This window comes from Copidosoma floridanum, unplaced genomic scaffold (genome assembly GCF_036245765.1).
Source record: "Copidosoma floridanum isolate Cflo_tuat_1 unplaced genomic scaffold, Cflo_Japanese_pri ptg000009l, whole genome shotgun sequence".
Taxonomy (NCBI): domain Eukaryota; kingdom Metazoa; phylum Arthropoda; class Insecta; order Hymenoptera; family Encyrtidae; genus Copidosoma; species Copidosoma floridanum.
Window position 1 is genome coordinate 3,236,349 of NW_028321886.1, and position 22,060 is coordinate 3,258,408.

General features: G+C 40.1%; 3 protein-coding genes across 4 annotated transcripts in view; 1 reads left to right on the top strand and 2 right to left on the bottom strand.

Moving 5' to 3' along the window:
• LOC106643224 (uncharacterized) overlaps positions 1–16,420 on the top strand; it is a 34,137-nt gene extending 17,717 nt beyond the window's left edge. Inside the window, exons 2-6 of one of the 2 annotated variants that reach the window (XM_014358263.2) lie at positions 3,635–3,837; positions 6,192–6,327; positions 9,164–9,297; positions 15,154–15,397; positions 15,668–16,420. In XM_014358263.2, coding sequence (XP_014213749.1) covers positions 3,635–3,837; positions 6,192–6,327; positions 9,164–9,297; positions 15,154–15,397; positions 15,668–15,744 — 794 coding nt within the window. In that variant the 3' untranslated portion in view covers positions 15,745–16,420. The remainder of the gene's footprint in view (positions 1–3,634; positions 3,838–6,191; positions 6,328–9,163; positions 9,298–15,153; positions 15,398–15,667) is intronic. The other variant, XM_014358264.2, reaches the window with a different exon arrangement.
• A 310-nt stretch (positions 16,421–16,730) lies between these two features.
• Positions 16,731–17,819, bottom strand: Pfdn5 (prefoldin 5). Its single transcript, XM_014358315.2, has 2 exons — positions 17,471–17,819; positions 16,731–17,252 (listed from the first exon to the last, which is right to left on the bottom strand). The coding sequence occupies exons 1-2, from the start codon at positions 17,673–17,675 to the stop codon at positions 16,972–16,974; spliced, it is 486 nt and encodes a 161-aa protein (XP_014213801.1). The 5' UTR covers positions 17,676–17,819; the 3' UTR covers positions 16,731–16,971.
• A 121-nt stretch (positions 17,820–17,940) lies between these two features.
• Positions 17,941–20,075, bottom strand: LOC106643209 (DNA primase small subunit-like). Its single transcript, XM_014358242.2, has 7 exons — positions 19,664–20,075; positions 19,456–19,606; positions 19,214–19,389; positions 18,950–19,145; positions 18,668–18,878; positions 18,212–18,596; positions 17,941–18,083 (listed from the first exon to the last, which is right to left on the bottom strand). The coding sequence occupies exons 1-7, from the start codon at positions 19,755–19,757 to the stop codon at positions 18,061–18,063; spliced, it is 1,236 nt and encodes a 411-aa protein (XP_014213728.2). The 5' UTR covers positions 19,758–20,075; the 3' UTR covers positions 17,941–18,060.
• Between the last annotated feature and the right edge of the window lie 1,985 nt (positions 20,076–22,060).

Consider the following 22,060-nt stretch of genomic DNA (forward strand, 5'->3'; position numbering starts at 1 on the left):
TAATTATATAACATTTTTTTTACCTCTCCTTCTCCTCTGCAAAGTTCATTCGGCATTCGAAAATAATTTTTTTATTTCTATTCCCCAAAAAAAAAAACACGAATCAAGGATGCTTTAATATACAGTAAATAGTGTTTCAGAGTAATCGCTTGTGGTTGTCGAGTCAGCTATTGCGTTTCAATTTGCAACTCAGGGGTAACATATTATAGGTCATGTGTTCGTTATGGATTTTTCAAAACTTTTCTTATTGATTGTTACTTATTTGCCTGGCACATTTTCATGCTAATGAGCAATAACTTGTGTGATAAATTAAAAGTAGTTAACCACCTAACAAAAAAAACGCGTCTGTATACATGTGAATTATCCATAGCGCACTGTCATTATCGCATCCAAAGTACATACGGACGTTCTTGATTCGCTGGCACCATCACTAGTGAAGCACGAAACTCGCGAGTAGCTCCCATTCACTGCGTGATAAAATAAACTTGGCCGCTTTCGCGATGTTCACTCTTAATGGAAAAACTAGGCTCTCTGAAATCATCGGCTCCTCGCGACACTCGATCTGATTCGTCCTGTTTGATCACATTGAGTAGCCCTTTCACGAGCGACTTTCACGTTTACACCTCTGGAAAATGACAAAACTCGCGTTCCCATCGAGTACCTATACCATTGAAATGCCCAAGCTCTCGGGGAAATGGAAAACCGTTGCCGTCGCCTCTCTGTACCTTTTATCGACAACCACATATACATTATGAGCAAAATATCAACTACAAGAACCATCCACGGTGTTCTCCAAGCCTCAAAGAGAGAGAGAGAGAGCCTTCAAGCTTTTTGCCTGCCTATATAGTACATGCCAGCTCGATTTCGATCGGATCCCGTCGTCTCCCGGCCTCTTCGAGATCATATCTGTCGTTCTCGAGCTTCCACTCGACTCTCCTTGCCTGCGATGGTATCAATCGAGTGGGGCACTTTGCTTGATGCGCGCCTGCCTACGGCACACATTGGTGGTATATCGAAGCACTTACACCACACGCGTCTTGCAGACAAAACTCCGGCGAGTTTATGCAATCGAGGGAGGAATTTCGATCCGAGATCTGTGTTACAGAGGGACGACGAACAAGGCAAATCGTTCCTCGTGAGACAATCAATTATGGCCTTCCGATCTGAAAGTTTCGGCCATTGAATTGATATTTAGCCGTAAGCCGAGATAATTATCGTACAAATATTGCCGTGGATGTTGAAAAAAAAAAAAAAAATGGATTATACAGTTGGTAAAGCTATAACGCCAAGTGGGATATAGTCGTTCGTCGTTGGTATATAGGATCGGTATAACGATATTTTTGTCCCTAATTTGGAGCGGATGGTGCGACGCCGGGTTCTCGATTATCGACACTAATTCCGATGCGCCATTACGAAGGAGCTAACGAAATTAAAAGTGCTCGCCACTCGGCCAATCAGTCGGCCTAATTGAACTCGATTTGTATCGATTAATGAAGCCTGTTTCTTTTTTTTTTTTTTTTTTTTTTTTTTTCCACCGAAACCAATTGGCGAAGCGGATCAAACGAATCGACGATACAGCATTTTTCTTTCTATAGTCGCAACGCTAACGAATTTTTATGTGAAAAAAATTAATCGAAATCAACGCTTCTACGCGTACGAAAAAAAAAAGGGTGATATACAGTCGAATGTATACAGGTTGATGAATAAATGCTGTTATCAATAAGCCGTCCTGCCCGTACGCGTTTTTTTCTGGCAATCGAATTCCTTGTGCAATCATTCAAGTACTGGCTGAATTTCATTTGAAGGCCACAAAACAGACAGAATAGACGAATCGTTCGAAATGAACCCGATAGGTTATTGTTATTTTGAAGTATACGCTTGCGGTGATCGAAAAAGGAACACGCACCCCAACAGAACTTGGGCCGTAAATAACTGTGTTTTAAGGGAAAAAAAAAAAAGAAATTTGCCACAGTTCGTCTCGTGCCACTGTGAATCGCTGTTTCAAACTCAAGTTTGCGCGCCATACGTATATTACTTCTTTGCTCTCATGTGATGCGTTGCGATGGTCAGAGCACCTCTCCTGGGCTGTAGCCATGCACTTTCGGTCGCGTCACGTACACAAAGCGAAGCCGAATTGTTTTCCTAATAATTATCGCGGAATACCGTACTCGTTATGGTTATTTCCGCGAACTGGAGCGGAAGAGGAACCGCGAGTCGACAAAAGCGCGTGTTTTTTTAAAAAAAGCTCATCGTTCGTCCCATCAGTTTTCTCTGCGCTCCCGATCCTCCAACTTTTTCAACCGGCTTTTTATCTTTCACTTTGGTCCAACTTTTTTCTCTTTTTTTTTTTCCCTCGAGTGACGCTTAGCTTTTGATGCCGATGCCTCTGTCGCTACCAGGGTTGTCTCGACCGTACACGCCGCCAATGCCACCCGTACCGACACTGTACATCAAAAATACCCTACCTATACGTATAATGTATACTTGAAAATAGGTTTTCGGCCAAATGTACGGTGCTTCGTTGCAGTAAATAATATGTTCATGAAGCAAATAAATAAGTCACCGTGTAACCGCACGCTCAAAGCACACGGTTCCAGTAGAACCTCGTATATTCAAAAAAATTTTTGTCGACTCGAAAAAACCCTTTGTAGGATGATATTCTCGTTAACTCGAATCCCTTTGAAACAATCTCATTTTCTATAACATTGCATCCAAAAGCCTCTACGATTCAAAGCAACGAGCCGCAAGCTCCTGTAACTTGAGATATGTGATGGTATGAACATTAGTATTGTTACGTACAAGAAATTGTGAGTACTGGAAAACGTCCTCATACGAATAGCAAAAGCTTAAAACAGCACGTATCTACACACACATATACAGACCCTCTAGGGAGACGGTGGGCGTTGCTTCTGGTGAGAGTTGCGATAAAGTTTGTTTACAAGCATCGAGCCAACGAAAAAGAGCCGGGCCACGGGGGAGAGGGGGGTAAAAATAAATCGTAAGTGGGCCAAAGCGATCCGCGCGAGCGTGAAATTACTGACACGAGTTTAGAGAGCGCCTTGTCCCCTCCCCGAGCTCGAAGCTTCGGCATTAGAGGCACATGCTCGGCCAGAGAGCGAGGAGTAACGAGCGCGCACGAAAGGCCCCTCAAACGAGACCTGATCCTCCCTCGGGGATGAAAGGGGGAAGGGGTGATGATGATATGTATATTCCGAGCTCGGCAGCCACGTTCAACGCATCCTAATTAATCTAATTGCACTGCATACGGCGTTGAGTGTATCCATCCAGCTCGAGGTCGGAGACCACAGAAAGATCAAAAGGGAGATAGAGAGAGAGCGGAAAGGTCGAGTAATTTTGTATACCCACTCCCATTGTACATCACTCAGACCGGAGGATTGTACATACTTGTATACGGGAGTGTCATGGTAACGATGTTTCGATATTACATATATATATAAGATATAATATCCCGTGCACTCGGTTTTCCGAGCGTCACTTTAAAAACTGATGACCACTCTATCTCCCAAGTGTACATTTGATTCGAATAATTATATATTATCTCAAAGTTGAAAACAAGAGAAAATAAAAGTAAAAATTTTCGTACTTAATGAGTCCATTGTTGCTCGTTGTGCAGGTACTCTCGGAGAAATCGACGTGTCCATAAGAGTCCCGGTGGCCGTGGTCGAGAACTCGACGGTCAAACTGACTTGCGACTACAATCTACACTCCATGCCGCTCTACTCGGTCAAATGGTACAAGGGTGGCAAGGAATTCTACAGGTTCCTGCCGAAGGAGTTGCCACCTCAGGTGTCTTTTCTACCGCGCGTCAAGATCGACGTGAGTATAATCCCATCCTGCAGGAGATATACATATTGCGACAAATAACGCTTCATGGGTTTGACTTTTGTTTCTTGATTACCACAACGCGATATCCAATAATCCTTCGTGGGCTGAATATACGAACACGTGTGCCATTATGTTTCGGATGTACATGTGGAGACAATAAAATTACGTACAATTGTCAATGATGCGGATCTCGCATTAAATCTTCATTCGAATACAGGTTTTAACGCTTAATTCCCATGGCGCGTTAATTAATGCCGCCAAAATCGCAAAAGCGTAAATCATCGGGTGCCGTGGGAAATAATGTCTCGTTAAGGGATATGAGTGTAATTAATTTGAATATTCCGCGAAAGGGCCGGGAGCGCGTGAAAAGCGATCGGCAATAGCGCTCGGGTGGTAAGTCGTAATCCTGCTAATTGATTGAAAATCAGGGGAGCTTTATTCGTCGGGTAGGGGAAGGTCGCGTTTGACGTTTACCCATCCAATGTACCCTGTGATTGGTACCCTCTTCGTCGAGCGCCGTTTATTTTACTTTTTCGTCACGTGGGGTACGCGATAATAATTGGTAATGATTTTTTGTGCAAATTCAATTTCAACTAAAACTTGTCGAGGCTTTACGCTAAAAACACATCAACGGGCACCGAAATTCTCGCACAAGCGACAACAATAAATCAACAAAATCCGAGTCGAAAGCGTATAATGAAAAAAAATAAAATAAACGTTGAAATAAGAGAAAAAGTAAATTCGCCGAAACGTTTGCTAGAGAACTGCAAGGGTAAACACGGGAAAATCGGGGAGGGCGCTAAACGAGAACTGAAAAATCAAGCTTGTCGAACAAACAGCGTTCGTCGTTCTCGGAATAAGGTCGCACTTGATTTTCAATTAGACCGAAATCCCCCCGCGTTTATCGAAACCTATATATTATAGACGTACGGATCGATAAATGCGCTGTCGTCAGCGATCGGGCGACGATCCGCGGGCACTATACCATACACGTAGCGTTGCGTTATTAAATTGCGTCCTCACGCGTTTCGACTCGCGAGTTGCGTGGGGTATATCAACCACCTATATAATATACGCACACCTAAACTTCCCCCATTCCTGCAATTGTACCCTATACAATTGTTGTTTTATCGATTACCTGGGCATTTTCGCCGGATATGTGTATGCGCTGTACGTATTTCGCACCGCATCTGACGATTTTTTTTTGCCATTTTTCAAACCTATGGCACGCAGCGATGACCCTTGTGTTTCGTATACACATGGATAATGCATTGGCTCGTCAACTACAACGTATTGTATACACCTTTGAGTACAAGCTTCGAAAAGTCAGCGGCTTATCGAGAGGGAGAGAGGCACGGCTCTGTTTCTTCCACCCTGCCTCGTTGGGTTTTATGTTCGTGCGTTCCATCCGATATAGGATGAAAAACCACGCACTCTTGTCCTGTAATTTCGCGTATTATAATTTACCTCCCCACTCGCGACTCCTCCTCGCCAATTCGAAAACGTGGACAATAAGTTTGGCAGGGCTCGGCTGACAATAGCACGTATATACTCTCTCCAAGCCGGAGGACGAGTCGGGGGGCTGCTGATACATCGCGCCGGTTGGTACGGACAGTACAGGTGTGTACGTATATATACACCGTGGTTTTCCCCTGGCAAAACCAAAATTGATTGCAGCATTTAGAAACGCATGTGGCGTATATACAGTTGCATCGAGTCGTGCATTGCCAGCGACAACGTGGGACGTGAATAATTAATCGCCTCTCTCTCTCACTCTCGTCGGTGTGGGTATGTGTACCATGTGCAATGGCATTATAGGTATATCCGGCAGGACGGGCCAATCGTTTCTTAATAAATAGCGGATTCGGACGAGGGGAGAGCGCTGACCATCACCGATTCTCTGTGCTTGACGATGCTCGTATAGTTAACTCCGTCTATACCCCTTGCGCGGCGTATATATATAAACCATATCCCACCCCATCACGCGGGCGAGTGTGTCGCTGACGAGAGATAGGCTGCTTTTGGGTATTATATAATCCACGTCTCACGGACGCGCCAGGATTTCCACACTCGCTCCCGTACTTGTCGACGTTGCACATGACGGCTGTGTGAACCAGATTATATATATATATATATATATATATATATATATATATACTCGCGCTTCCGGGACTCTGCGTTGACGGCGCTTCGTGTAGGATATGTAGTGTATGTATATATATGACACGCGTTGCGGGTAAAACACGCGAATCGTTCTCGGCGAGTGAAAGCAAAGGACGTGTGCGTTGTATGGTTTATCGCTCGGTCCAACGATTGTTCAACGTGCCGGTTGGGTTGTGTTTCAGATGAACCTGAGCGACGACCACAGCGTTGTGCTGAACAACATCGAGGCTAACCAAACGGGAAAGTACAAGTGCGAGGTGTCCACGGATGCGCCCAAATTCATCACCAAACTCGTTTGGAGCTACATGCACGTCGTCAGTGAGTATATGACACATGTACACCATCACGATACCGTGACGCGTGACCCCATTGTATTGACGATCATGCGTATGTATGTATGTACATATTATGTACATCGGAAGGTAGAAGGAAAAAAAAATATATCTAGAGGATCGGGCTATTTATTGAGCTCGCAATTAGAAAGCCATTGGAAATCGTGAAATAGGCGGGGCAGGAGTGGCACCGGTGTATTTAGCGAATCGATTAACGAGTTGAAAGTTCAACAGCGCGCCGACCCAGTTTCCCTCCCTCCCCCCCCACCCCCCGTCTCCGTCACACAAATTGGCAGTACGGACTGTTTGGTCGTTTACTCGCGATAAACTCGAAAAATCAGTGGAGGGAAAGAGCACATTGGATGCCGTAAACAACGAACCCGAGGTAAGCATTTATACAAATGAGGGGAAGAACGCGAGTGTCGCGACACACGCCTTAATATATATATATATATATGTATATGTTGTAATCATCGGGTGTACGGTGGTGGAAATCGGACTCGAGAAACAATCCAAACCATCACTGGTCACGAAGGTAATTAATTCTAAAGTGCAGTAGCCGCAACGTGGTGACGAACAATCGCGCAAAAAAGGAAACCAATAAGTACCGTGCCTCCTGCCGATTTAGCCGATCTCCTATACCTACCTGTACTCCTCTTCCCTAACGGAGAAGAAAGAAACAGAGCTACCGATGTCACCCGGTTTTTTTATACTTACGTTGGCGGTGCAAAGAAGAAAGGATGGGGGGGGGGGAAGGCCAGACAAATGACAGTACGCGTACATAGATACGCGTATACAGGTGAAGGGGGTGTGCGCGCCCGAGATGCTGGAAAAAGTAAGGTTGGCCCGCCGGGGGCGGCTCTTTGTTTCGCTTGTTTTTTTTTTTTTTTTTTTCCCCATTCATCCGGTCGCTCTCGCTTGCAATCAGCATGCCCTCTCGAGATCGAGGCTCCAACTGCGTAATGCAGCCAACTCCCTGCTCAACGACATCGTAATCACGTCTAATTAAAACGCGTTCGGGATCCAACTACTTTTTTCTTTTTTTTTTTTCCATCATTCGTTGTGTCATAAAATTACCATTTTTTTTCCCCCTCCGAGTTTCGGTCGAATTTAGAGGTGCAATTTTTCCCTGCATGCACGAGCAAAGAGGGCAATTCGGTGTCGGGAAAAACTGACAAATGTACGGGGAAAATGGCCGAAGCGACGGAGCTCGAATGGAATATCGATGATGAAAATCGAGAGCTTCGGCGCGTCCGGTCTGATTACGCAAATTCACGAGTGGATTGCAGCACACGTATACACCTGTACGTATAATGTAACAGCGCGCACCTATACACACTAAAGCTATCGCGTGTCGGTGGTTTTGGCGGAATATCGAGGCGCGGGTAATTTTTTTTTTTTTTCCACATCCCGAATCGGGCGGTCATCATCCGCCGGTTTCGTAATAACCGTCGGTTATTTTCATTGAACCGTTGGTTCGTAAATTAAAAGAATGAAAAAAATGTTTGACCGGTGGTATAATATGTATTGTCCTACTCTATGTACGGATAACGCGCCAACACATCCTGCAGCGCGTAATATATTAAGCCAAAGTTCGTAGTTGCGTATAAGTGCTTGGCTAAACTAATGTTGATCGTCCAAATATTAATACGCGATGCTCGCCGGGGAACGGTGCACAGACACTCGCACGTGTAAAAGTTCGAAATGCGAAGCGGCTTGAAAATTTACGGTGGGGCTCTTCTTCATCCCTGAACGGCGTATGTCTACGGAGATGTTAACGAGATGAAATTAGGAAGGAGAAAATAAGAGCAGAGAGGGACGCACGTTGGGGTAAAACGACGCGCTGTTCGCCCCCATCGGGGGGAAAAAAAAAGAAAAATAATACGCAACAAAAAGGACGAGTAAATGAAAGAAAAAAAGATCCCGTTAACTCATTGTTGCGGGAGCGCGTATTTTTTATTTTTTTTCCCCGTACACAATGCCGCGTTGCGTATCTCCATTTCACTAAATTAAATGACGAGACCTGCCCAGGTTTATAGGTGAACTTTATTCTTTTTTTTTTTTTTTTTATTGAACGCCCGAGAGAGGTTTATGGCTCAGCTCGGTAAATTTATACTGTTCCAAAGCGTGTACATTACAAATGTTAGCATCGGCTTAATTTGAAAATTTGATTTCGTTCGGCGGCGTAACGCGGCCCATCATCGATACAATATGTGTCGAAATCGGACCTCTGTGATATCATATTATGCTTTATTACGTGCACTGGGAAATTTTATCGATAAAGCTACGATGGTTTTTTAATGATCGTTTGTACAACACGGATAATCGAAAAATGGGCATCGCCGACGATGATACCTATAATAATTGAGAGCGTGAAAAAAACGATTTTATCTCCAACGGCTTTTATTATGATGGAAAAAGAAAAATATTTAAAAAAACATAGAGGGATTTATGGTGTTATGAAAAAAAGCTTTAGATTGCTTGTTCGTGTGAAATGTCTCAATAGAAAAAAAAAACCTGTTCTACTTTACAATACAAAAGTAAAAATGAAAAGCTGAACAATTGAACAAAAAAACTCGCTAAGCTTTTTACATATTTTTTCTTTTCTTCTCTGCCGATCGATCGCAATTAGTGATCCAACACAGAGAGAACCGAGTCCTCTCGATGGCACAACTATCCCAATATAATATATATAGGCTTTTCCAAAAAACAATCGACATTACTATACGAAGCCACAACTAAATAAAGAGGACTCGTAAAGTTTGTTCAATCAATGTGCAACTTGAATAGTAAGACCCACTTAAAATTGGTCATTCTTTCAGGATTGCCGGAGGGTAACGTGACGGTGCGCACGGAGAAGCTGAGATACGCGTTGGGAGATACGGTGCGAGCCAACTGCAGCGCACCACCGGCCAATCCGCCGGCCAACATCACCTGGACCGTCAATGGGCATACGGTAGGTGCAGCACGCACATGTAGGTATTACAAATAACCCACTCGGAACTAGAAAAACCGGTATAGGTACGTGTGCAAGTTCCCGCCGCACCGCAGCGATTTTCGCGAGGATTATAAGAGCCATTATTGCCTTTTATATACCCACAGACGGGGGTATACCAGTCAGCGATGGGATATAGTTCCGGCCAGATTTGGGAATTCTCTAGGACCCAACCTCTCTGACGTGGGAAATCACTAGATAAAAAAAAAATAGTACCGAAGGTGACGCGCGAGATTCAAATAAGGTCCAATAACACAAGCATCCATCACCTGATGACCCGGGGCGCTCACTGGCCACTCTTTTAAATAAATAATTATTAATAACACCAGCGCCTATCACCTGATGACCCGGGGCGCTTACTGGCCACTCTTTTAAATAAACAATTATTAATAAATAACACAAGCGCCTATAACCCAATGACCCGGGGCGCTTACTGGCCACTCTGTTAAATAATCAATTAATAATAACACAAGCGCTTATCACCTGATGACCCGGGGCGCTTACTGGCCACTCTTTTAAATAAACAATTATTAATAAATAACACAAGCGCCTATAACCCAATGACCCGGGGCGCTTACTGGCCACTCTGTTAAATAATCAATTAATAATAACACAAGCGCTTATCACCTTATGACCCAGGGCGCTTACTGGCAACTCTGTTAAATAAATAATTATTAGTAAATAACACAAGCGCCTATCACCCAATGACCCGGGGCGCTTACTGGCCACTCTGTTAAATAAATAATTATTAGTAAATAACACAAGCGCCTATCACCCAATGACCCGGGGCGCTTACTGGCCACTCTGTTAAATAAATAATTAATAATAACACAAGCGCTTATCACCTAATGACCCGGGGCGCTTACTGGCCACTCTGTCACATAAATAATTATTAATAAATAACACAAGCGCCTATAACCCAATGACCCGGGGCGCTTACTGGCCACTCTGTTAAATAATCAATTAATAATAACACAAGCGCCTATAACCCAATGACCCGGGGCGCTTACTGGCCACTCTGTTAAATAATCAATTAATAATAACACAAGCGCCTATAACCCAATGACCCGGGGCGCTTACTGGCCACTCTGTTAAATAATCAATTAATAATAACACAAGCGCCTATAACCCAATGACCCGGGGCGCTTACTGGCCACTCCGTTAAATAATCAATTAATAATAACACAAGCGCCTATCACCTAATGACCCGGGGCGCTTACTAGCTACTATTAAATAATAAATTATCAAGTAATTACAAGAGCGCCAATTAAAAAGATCTTTGTCGTACTAGATAGGCAATCAAAATTGTGATATAATTAATATGTTATCGATCAACTTTTTATCATTTTATAGTGTTGCAAACAAGTGTCCTAGATCCTCAGGAAGAAGGTGCTTGACATACTTATGAATAATTATTTATTTACTAGATTTGCAATTAGCGCCCCAGGTAATACGGTGATAGGCGCTTGTGTTATTAATAATTGATTATTTAACAGAGCGGCCAGTAAGCACCCCGGGTCATCAGGTGATAGGCGCTTGTGTTATAATTAATTATTTATTTAAAAGAGTGGCCAGTAAGCGCCCCGGGTCATTAGGTGATAAGCGCTTGTGTTATTATTAATTATTTATTTAACAGAGTGGCCAGTAAGCGCCCCGGGTCATTGGGTGATAGGCGCTTGTGTTATTTATTAATAATTATTTATGTAACAGAGTGGCCAGTAAGCGCCCCGGGTCATAAGGTGATAAGCGCTTGTGTTATTATTAATTATTTATTTAACAGAGTGGCCAGTAAGCGCCCTGGGTCATTGGGTGATAGGCGCTTGTGTTATTTACTAATAATTATTTATTTAACAGAGTTGCCAGTAAGCGCCCCGGGTTATTGGGTGATAGGCGCTTGTGTTATTAATAATTATTTATTTAACAGAGTTGCCAGTAAGCGCCCTGGGTCATAAGGTGATAAGCGCTTGTGTTATTATTAATTGATTATTTAACAGAGTGGCCAGTAAGCGCCCCGGGTCATTGGGTTATAGGCGCTTGTGTTATTTATTAATAATTGTTTATTTAAAAGAGTGGCCAGTAAGCGCCCCGGATCATCAGGTGATAAGCGCTTGTGTTATTATTAATTGATTATTTAACAGAGTGGCCAGTAAGCGCCCCGGGTCATTGGGTTATAGGCGCTTGTGTTATTTATTAATAATTGTTTATTTAAAAGAGTGGCCAGTAAGCGCCCGGGGTCATCAGGTGATAGGCGCTTGTGTTATTTATTAATAATTGTTTATTTAAAAGAGTGGCCAGTAAGCGCCCCGGGTCATCAGGTGATAAGCGCTTGTGTTATTATTAATTGATTATTTAACAGAGTGGCCAGTAAGCGCCCCGGGTCATTGGGTTATAGGCGCTTGTGTTATTTATTAATAATTGTTTATTTAAAAGAGTGGCCAGTAAGCGCCCCGGGTCATCAGGTGATAGGCGCTGGTGTTATTAATAATTATTTATTTAAAAGAGTGGCCAGTGAGCGCCCCGGGTCATCAGGTGATGGATGCTTGTGTTATTGGACCTTATTTGAATCTCGCGCGTCACCTTCGGTACTATTTTTTTTTTGATCTAGTGATTTCCCACGTCAGAGAGGTTGGGTCCTAGAGAATTCCCAAATCTGGCCGGAACTATATCCCATCGCTGGTATACCTGCACCTCTTTCGCGCACCCGCGAGAGAGAGAGAGAGAGGGACGCCTTAAATGGTGTCGCTTGGAATCACTTTCGCGCGTATATTTATACTGCACAGCCACTGAGTTGCGTTATCCCTCTCAGTTTTTTCAGCACCGCGTTCGGTCGAGTGATTTTTGGTTTTGTTGTTGGCTTCGTTGATTAAAAAGTCCACGTTTTATTAAAATAATGAGCTTTTCATCGAATATTGTGCGCGTAATACGATGCGCTGAAATCGTATAAAGGGAAGCGCGATTCGTATCCCTTTTCAAAAGTGAAGGTACATTATTCGCTCGTCGAGTTTTATGTCTATAAGTTACAAGTTTTTTTTTTTTTTTTTTTTTTTTTTCATAACATGATGAGGTTCTCGGTCAATATTGATTACCCGAAATTAAATACGTTATTCACACGGAAAGCCTATATCAGCTATTCTTTTGTTCGGACTGGCTAACACATATGTATATTATTGTAACACATTGTACAATTATTTTATTTGATTAAAAATACCGTTGTATCTCCATTATCAATAATAAAACTATTTTTGTTGAAAAACTTTTTCCAATATTGAATGAACATGAACTTATGGCAGCTCGGCTGAATTACCTCCTACGTGGCATTTTGTACTCATGAATTTATTCCAGCTTTTTATTTATTATTCTTTTTTTCAAACGCAAAATTAGCTCGTGCAAAATCAAGAGGGTGTTTATACGTGTATATATATATATATGTGTGTATATTTTATACAACGACGGGGCAGAGGTTTCTTTTTGCGCATTTTATATCGCGCAAATCCTGAGCTAAAGGGAAAAGAGATTATCTGGGGGTCGGTCGCGTTGCGCGGCGTCGACGAGGGTGGCAATATATATATATGTATGTATACGTATACGTACGCGGGCGAGAGTGGCCGCGAGATACAGGCGAAACCACTTTTCGCCTCTCCGGGAAACGCATTAGCCAAAGTCGTTATTCAGCCAAGGGATGAGCCACCGCCTCTTTTCCCAGCCCATCCGAGCTACCTATACACTATTCTTTTTCTCGGGACGCCAAGTTTTTTTTTTTCCCCCCTTTTCGCTGCGAACAACCTCGCTAACGTCGACCAGTGCGGAAGATTCGATAAATTTTCACTGTCAAATTAGGAGCCGGAGCAGTTTGCGCGTGGCCTTTTATTTTCTTTTGGCCTCTCGGGCGCGCACATACCCACGCATACTCATACAAAGAGTTGGACGCAGCTCTTCGATCGTTCCATGGAAATCGGGTTGCATTCCGCGAGAAGGCGTAATTTGATTTTTCATCATTAATTTAAAATTCGGTTCAGTGCAATACGGGAAAAAAAGGACCCCTTTGGTTTTTCTCGAGATGAATGTCACCCACATAAATTGTTCATTGCGCCAAAAATCCCACGAAAGCACATACGCATTGACAGGCTCTTGTACGTTTCAAGTATACATAGAAGAGAAAAGTACGGGCGTCATTGGAGCGCGCAAGCTCTGCAAGCTCTACGTGTTCAACATTGGCTGTATGGAAAGAGAACCATTTTTTTCCTTATTGTTTTCCACTTGGAGAAGAATAGGTAACGAGAAACAAAGTCAGTCGGTATACGAGGTTTTTTTTTTTTTCATTCAGCTTTTGTCCGAGCGTACGTACACATAATTATAATTGTAGCGTAAAAAGTGCGACTTTATTGTTGTCGAGTCGGAGGCAAACAAAATTGGGGGGCGCAAATACGTATATGTACGAGTGAACGAAAAATATCATCATCTAATTGTTTCCTCCTGACCGATCACGGCTTCCATGGATGAGCTTTAAACCTTTCACCGTATAAAAAATGAAACTGAGACTCAGTGGGGAAAAAAAAGAAAAATTAATTACTTATGTAATATAATAATCGTTCATTAGCTGCCGCGACAAAGTTAAAAAAAAAAAAAAATAGTACCTGCTGGTGTATCGGAACGGCTGCAAGCTCTATATGTATAGGTCGTATACGAGCATTAACGCAAGTAACTCGGGATCAGCGGGAGCGCGTCGCCATACGTGTACATTGTCAATCACGAGCCGAGCTAGTTTATTAATAAAGAAAAGTCGGGGAGAGCACGGAATTTCTTCCACTCGGATAACTTAGTTGCAGGAGGAGGAGACAAAAAAAGCTCGGGGGGAGTTGTAATGAGAGTTTATTTAGCCATCAGACGATAAACTCGTGCCTTGGTTTTTCTCGAGAGATCACACCCGTGTGTACTATAGGTGCAAGTATACTCCGGAGAGAGAGAGATAAACAAACGTCATTCGTTTGGATCCAAACTCTGCGTTTCAGCCACTCGTGGAATGTTCTCACGGTCTCGTTCGCTAATATAAATATGTCTCTATATATTGAGTATAAGTATTATTTCTTTTTCTGCTCCTCCTCGAGCACACGACTAGCGAGTCGCGAAGAAAAAAAAAAAAACTCGCGTGCAAATACATGTTACCTCGTCTACTTACGCCTGTACGATCTTCATCCCTGCGTCGGGTAGATCCAAATGTTGTAATCTATTACGCTATATCTCTACTACTTAGTCGTCGACAAAGTATCGTCCAGCCTGTACTTGCGATGCACCTAATTTAATATAATTTTTAATCCTCGCTCTCTTCCTCCCACTAGTTATAATACTTGTAAGTGTGATTGTTCCCTCCGATCGCACGCTCGATCACATATTATTCTCGTCGTCTTGCAAGTACGTCCCCTCATCTGTGACTTATCCCTTGGATTTGCTCCTCTGGCTCCAAATAGATGAGCCGCAGCTTCCGCGTGTTTGTTCTTATCACTGCGACCGCTCTCTTTTCCACCGCGATGCAACTATTATGTACACGTAATAAATATAGCCTGGTTTCTGCGGAGGTGTTGGTTATTCTCCTCCACTTTTACTGCAAATCCAGGTTTTACCATCACCACTCGTTTGAGATAAAACGCCATGCGTGAAAATGGGCCTGTTTTTAAGATTTAAGTTCAGTACAACAAAACGGGAAGGTATAGAGTTATGAAATTAGTGATTTGTTAATCAAGGCTTTGCCGAGCCATTTGTTGTGTATACATATATATGCATGTATGTATGTATGTATGTGACACGTTAATAATGTTGCAGATAAATTCGAGCTACATCAGAAACACGTCGATGAACTACGACAATCGCACGATGGTGACGGCCAAGCTCGAGCTCGAGCTAACGTCCGAGAGCTTCGTCAACGGCAGGTTGCACATCACCTGTCGCGCCAACGTCTTCCAGCTCTACCGTAACGAGGCGACCGTCGTCGTCGAGGAGGAACGCCCGAGGCTCGCCTCCATCAGTATGCCAGGTGGCACGCTACAATCTACTTTGAACCCCAATAGTAATAACACATCATCATCAGCATACGAGCTTACTTTCAACTCTTTTTTTTTTTTTTTTTTTTTTTTTTTTTTTTTTTTTTTTCCTTTTTCTATCCATACAGCGCGATCATCACCGCCATTGACATCAGATTTTGGTCCAAAGAGTACAAACAGTTTTTTTTTTTCTTCTTTCTTTTTTTGTTTTTTTGTAGAATTATTGGTGTTGTGTTCGATAGAGTCGCGAAAAAAAATCATTACCAGCGGCCTAATGTGGCTCGTGTTTGTTTCAGGAGGCACGGCGAAAAGCAGTACCAAAAGCTGGCTGTTCGCTTTGGCCGTCGTCGTCGTAATCGCCAATGCGAGATAACGTCAGTAAAAAGGAAAAATCCGGTCAACTTGGAGGGAAAATTACAAGAATATGATATCCGATCGAGGAGGAGATGGGGTGGGGGAGAAAAAAAGCGTGCGACGAATCATTTGCCAAGATTTTGGATTCCTCGCGAGCCGAGAAATCATACGGGGGAGTCAACTATTAACTACTATCTGTATGAGAGTCTAATTATGTTCACACGTAGGACGGAAGAGTGTGAATTTCGTTGTGTCGGAGGAGAAGGGGCGAAGAGATATTTAAAAAGCCAAAGCGTTTCATCGAATCAACGTATTGAGCGTATGTTATTTGTGTAAATAGATAATAATAATTTAGCGAAAACTGTCTGTACTAATGGCGAGAGGGATGGGAGCGCGTATGCGTTTGGACGCAAATTTGTAACTCGAACCATAAAATATCCAACTATACATGTATGCATACAAGTAGACAAATAAATAAGATGTTTGTTCGAAAAATTGAAAATCAGGGGGAAAAAAAGATGTCTCTTTTAGAGCGTATGGAAGAGAATAATGATGAACGCGATGAATATTTTTTAATCCTTTTAACTGCAGCTTTTTCCGTTGATTGTCGATAAGTCATCACTGCCTGTGTGAGTTACGTCCTGTCGAGCTCTCAAACTAACAAAGTGTTGTTATTGTTTCTGACGAAATATTGTTTCAAGTGAACGAAAAAAACTAATAAAAATTATTGACCTTTGATATATTCATTGATTGAACACCTGTGTCCATCATTTATCCTTAATCCTTCACAATTCTCATGATTTACCAAACTATTCGTGTAAATAAGGAAACCGTAACCGGAGGAGTATGAATTAACAGTCATTTTTTTAAAACATATACGTATATTAATCAAACAAAGTATTGTTTGAGAAAATCATTTTCAAACAATATTTTGATTACTTTTTCAACCTACTGAACTAAAAGTACACAGTACTTAATTTGTGAGCATCTGCATGAAAACAAATGTTATAATAATTATAAACTTTATGAAAAGATGTTACATGTGTTAATAGAGTAAAAATACAATTTGTTTCAAGGAAAAAAATTAATGAGTGATTATTTGAAACAATTCATGATGAGCATAAATTACATATTAATTTTTAACACAAACTCACGCAATCAATCGATACTGTCCTTTAAATATCATTTCATTTCACTTGTTTGTTCATTGTTTCACAATTTTCTTTTCAAAATTCCTTCAACCTGCTCATGATGCTTTTTCTGCCATTTCTTTTTGCAGAGTTTGTATCTTCATTTCCAAAACATCAACAGTCGCTTCTCTAATTTTACTCTTTTCTTGACCTATATGTTGAATCTTCTCCATCTGCTGTGTTACATAGGTAACTCTTCTTTTAAAATATTCTTGTGCATCAGGTATATTTTGCTCAGTATAGTATCCAGTGCCAACATCAATGAGAACCTTTTCCGTGTCGGTAAGTTTTCCAGGCACATACATTGATCCAGTCAGAGGTACCAGAATTTCCTTTCCTGCAATAAAAATCAACATAAGATGCTGACATTATTTTCTTTCATTAAATAGTAAAATTCAACATATCCATCCTCTAGTACAAGCTACACATAATGTTTAAATAATAGTTACTGCAACTTTAAAAATATTCAGTGTCCTAACCTTAGTACTATCTTTACATTAGTAGACTGCTGAATTTATCAATTATCAACTACACAACCATCAATAGTCAACTCACCTTTGGCCTCTGGTGTGAACTTATCAAGACAGTCGTGAGACTCCTGAAACTTGGTCTGGGCGATTTTCAAGCTTTGCAGAGATTCCTGAAAAACTACAAGTTCTTGATCCAGTTGCTGCTTAACTTGAGTCAATTGCTGCAAAGTTAGCTGGGTCAGGTCGACTTGCTGCATGTGCGGCTGTTCAGTTAATGATATTTCAGACATTTTTCTTTCTTTACGGAAAAACTTCACTAGACTCGTTAATTAACAATCTTTTCTGTGATTATAAGTATACTTATTGCAGGTTACTAAATGTGAAAATACACACGAAAATAGCGGATGACCAAACACGGACCGGCAATGCCTCGATGATAAGGGGAAGGGTAAGGGGGGTAGTTTTAGGTGGCGCCACAAGACGGAGCTGCTGATATTTTGACGACGTCGATTTTATCCAGTGAGTTTTCAGTTGGATTTGCGGTTTATTTGAATGACTAGTTTATTACTTTTTGTCAAGTTCTTGTTAAAAATGTGTTGGTCGAGTCTTTTTATTTAACCATTTGTACTATTAACTTTGGGCAGTGATTTCTTGAAAATAAATAAATTCTGGTCGTTAATCGCTCTCCAAATTAATGTCTGAAATGAAATGGCAAAATTTTGTGTAAAATGTTATGTAAAGCAGACTTTTTTAGTAGGTAGTTTCTACTTGGTACATAATGAATCAATTTTCAAAATGAGAAATAAAAAGTTGCAAATCATCCTACCGTTTGGTGCAGTTATTTTGAACGTATTTTCCAAATCCTGTAAGAAATTTTCAAATATGCACATAAACTTTTCAAGACTAGTTTTTTTTACATCTTCTATTTCTTTCAATTTTTCTATGGTCATTCCTTGCTCTGTTGCTTGTTTGTCAAATTTATCAATTTCATCAAACAGCTCTAATATAGTTGGGATGTTGTAAGGATCAAAATCATCAATATCCATTGGATCAATAGGAACACCGATTTTTCCAGTTTTTGGGTGTACACAAAAAGGAGCTTTTAACAAGTGGGTCATTCCCAATGTTACATTTATATCTAATCGTGGATATGCATACTGAAGCATGATTTCTTCAATAAGATATGGTGTTTTGCACCATTTTTCATTTTCCTAAAATTAATTGAACAATGAAATTTCAACACAATTGAAAAAATTTCAATCAATAAAATAAAAGTACAAACTGATTCAATCTGTTTCTTAAAAAATTTGATAAACGCATTCCATTTTGTAAGACTAGTACAATGCTCGTCAAATAGGTCTTGTACTTCTGCACGCATTTCATCATCAGCAATGATTCCCAGAAATTTCAATACCCTTTCCTCGGTACCGAGCATGTCTTGATTTTCAACGCACATGCTTATGAAAACTGGTTGAATGACTTCAAGGGCTCTTCTACAAGTATGACTGATATTAATAATCTGCTTAAAGTTATGACAAGGTGAGCTCAAAACACTGATATGTACTTGACAGAGTGATGGATCTTACTACCTATTGTTACTTTCTTTTTCATAAATTCACCACCAGTTACTAATTGCAAATAAGTAGCTACCCCCCATCTTGCATCTCTTTTTAACAAACGGGCTCTATGATCACAAACCCAACAATGAATACCTCGTCTGCCAGAAAATACCCACAAGATATTTTCAAATCCAAAATCCTCTGACAGAATCAATTACTTGTGAGTATGATTTTAAATTATAGTAATTTTATACTATCTAAATTAATACCTCTCAAGGCTGCATCTAAAATTTTTACAGCTACTATCATGTAATTCCAACATTTAGAGCACATGTCCACTCCCTTACAGCAAGTTCTTACATCATCATAATCAGTAACATCAATATCAAATATAAGTTCTCTTTGGACAGGATAAAAACGCTTTTCTCTCAAACTGTTCAAGGGTCTATATAAAAAAAGAAAGTAAATGATATTATTTGTACAGTACAATAATGATTAAACACAGACTTACGAAATGTTGAAAACAGCTCCAATGTCTATTTTAACGGGGTGCAACTTTTTTATCACTTGTTTCAAACCATTTATATCCTTGTATGCTTGGTGCCTCAAGAATCTTTCTCCCTCAAAATTAAATGCAAATTCTCTGTGGCTAAACGTCTTTTCTGGTAAATAAAATACAAATGAGTAAAGTCATAGTGAAGCATAAATAATAATCTTACCATCGCCATAACTGAGCCACTTGTGAAAATAGTCATATGGAAATAGTCTTGAAAAATAAACTGAAAGTATATCTTCAAAGCAAGTATCGTTCATTTTTTTTTTCAACTAAACTTTACGTCTTTCACAATTTTTACGTTTCAAACATTTTTGGTAACACCACGGTATAAAAAAAAAAAATCAGCGCACTTCCTATATATAGGTGCTAATAAATATCGCGACTTAAGTACACCGTATCAAATGTGTTGATCAAGTTTGATATACAATAATTGTAATAACCCCACATTTAGAACTTAAGTGACAGCGACGGTAATGGTTTGCGAATCGATATTAAATATTAAAATAGATTTCAAGACTGATGATGGATTCCGTTAATAAACTTCAATATTTCCGTGATATTTAACACAATTTTTGATCGACATTCCGGAGTTTGTTTACAAATGAAAAAAATTTCAATTACGTGGATCAGCGCCATCTAGCGTTTCAGATTTCGCGGACTTTGGCCAAAAGTGGCTCCTAAAATTCTGAAACAGAGCAATCGGGAATAGAGCCATTTAATTACTTATAAACCAGCCGCAACTAATTTCATAAATATAAAATAAAAAGTTAACGTTGTTTGCACTGTTTGCGTCAAGTTTACAATTCATCTATTACCCAAAAGTATAAATATATATGAGGTTGATATTCGTATAAAACATACACTGCAAACTTGCCGCAAGTAGCACAAACATCGTTAATTATTTATTTTGTATCTATTTCAAGAGTTGCGGCTGGTTTATAAGTGACTAAATGGCTCTAGGGCTAAGCTGCCTAAAGCTCTCCTTCAGAATTTCAGAAGCAATTTTTGGCCAAAAAAATCACGACCGCTAGATGGCGCTGATCCTAATGATTATAACTACTTATAGTAGAGCCATTTAATCAATTATAAACCAGCCGCAACTAATTTCGTAAATACAAAATAAATAGTTAAAGATAATTGTGCTGTTTGCGGCAAGTTTGCAGTGTATTTTTTATACGAATATCAACCTCATATATATTTATACTTTTGGGTAATAGATGAATTGTAAACTTGACGCAAACAGTGCAAACAACGTTAACTTTTTATTTTATATTTATGAAATTAGTTGCGGCTGGTTTATAAGTAATTAAATGGCTCTAGGGCTAAGCTGCCTACCCACAAAACATTAGGGTGACAATAAGACATCTATACGACATCATTGAACCGTCAGCTGATATCTACCGAAGTTATCAAAACTACATCGGCAAGATGTCAAATTGACGCCTAATTATTATCGATAAGACATCGTATTGTTATCAGTTGTCAGCAAACAAACATCAGCTAATGACAACTAATTGATAACATTTAGACGTCTGCTGTTGTCATACTAAATGTTTTTGATCTCTTATGGATGTCTTTAGAGCAAGAACTAAGGATGTCTTTTAGATATCTGTGGTGCTAAATTCAATGATATCTTACAGATATCTGCTGTGTAAATTAAATGATATCTTGAGGGTATCGTTTAAATAGTATTAAATAATAGAAGTAGCATTTACGCAACTCAAAGAACCACAGATACCTTTAAATTGAATAAATTTATAATTCATTTGAATAATGGCCTTTAAATTATAAATTAATCAATCAATTCATTAAATTCAAAGGTATCTGTAGTTCTTTGAATTGCACGATGCCTTCATTATAATAGATATTTTTAAAAGTGTATTTTTTATAATTGTTTTTTTACGATTACAAAATACTTTTTACTTATGTCATACTTAAGAATCACTGGTTTGAGCACAATTAGAAAATTAATTACAACATATGCTGTTGATTGACTCCTCTTTTTTTTCCGCCTGTCAGATGTTCTACTCTATAAATTTTAATAAATACATAAGTTTTCAGAATCAAAATACATACTTATGATTATCGATGAAAAATGGAGATCCTTTACAGCAAGAGTTCCATGAAAACCGTACCAAGTTAGTTGACGACACAGTTTATGTTATAATGGTGGGCATAATCTTATTTATATAGTATTAGATAAACTTATTCCTCCCAGGCTTAAAATTTTGTTTTCCTAAAGAAAAATATTCAATGTTTTTTAGTTATAAATGCTTAAACTAGAACTAGGTAATTTGTAAACAAACCAAATACTTGCAAATTGAGATGACAAATTTTGATTTAATAGAAGGTCTCTATCAAAATTTACTAATTCCACTTTTGAGTTGAAAGAAGAAGAGCAGAGAGCACAAAAATTAATAAAAGATTAAGTATAGATTATTGAAACTAATGACACAACCTTTTGATGATGCCTCTGACGAAGAGAGCTGGACAAAAAGCGAACGGGATCCGATGTGGCCTGCTTGACAGCTGATGCAAGAAAGAAGGAGGTTATAATCCA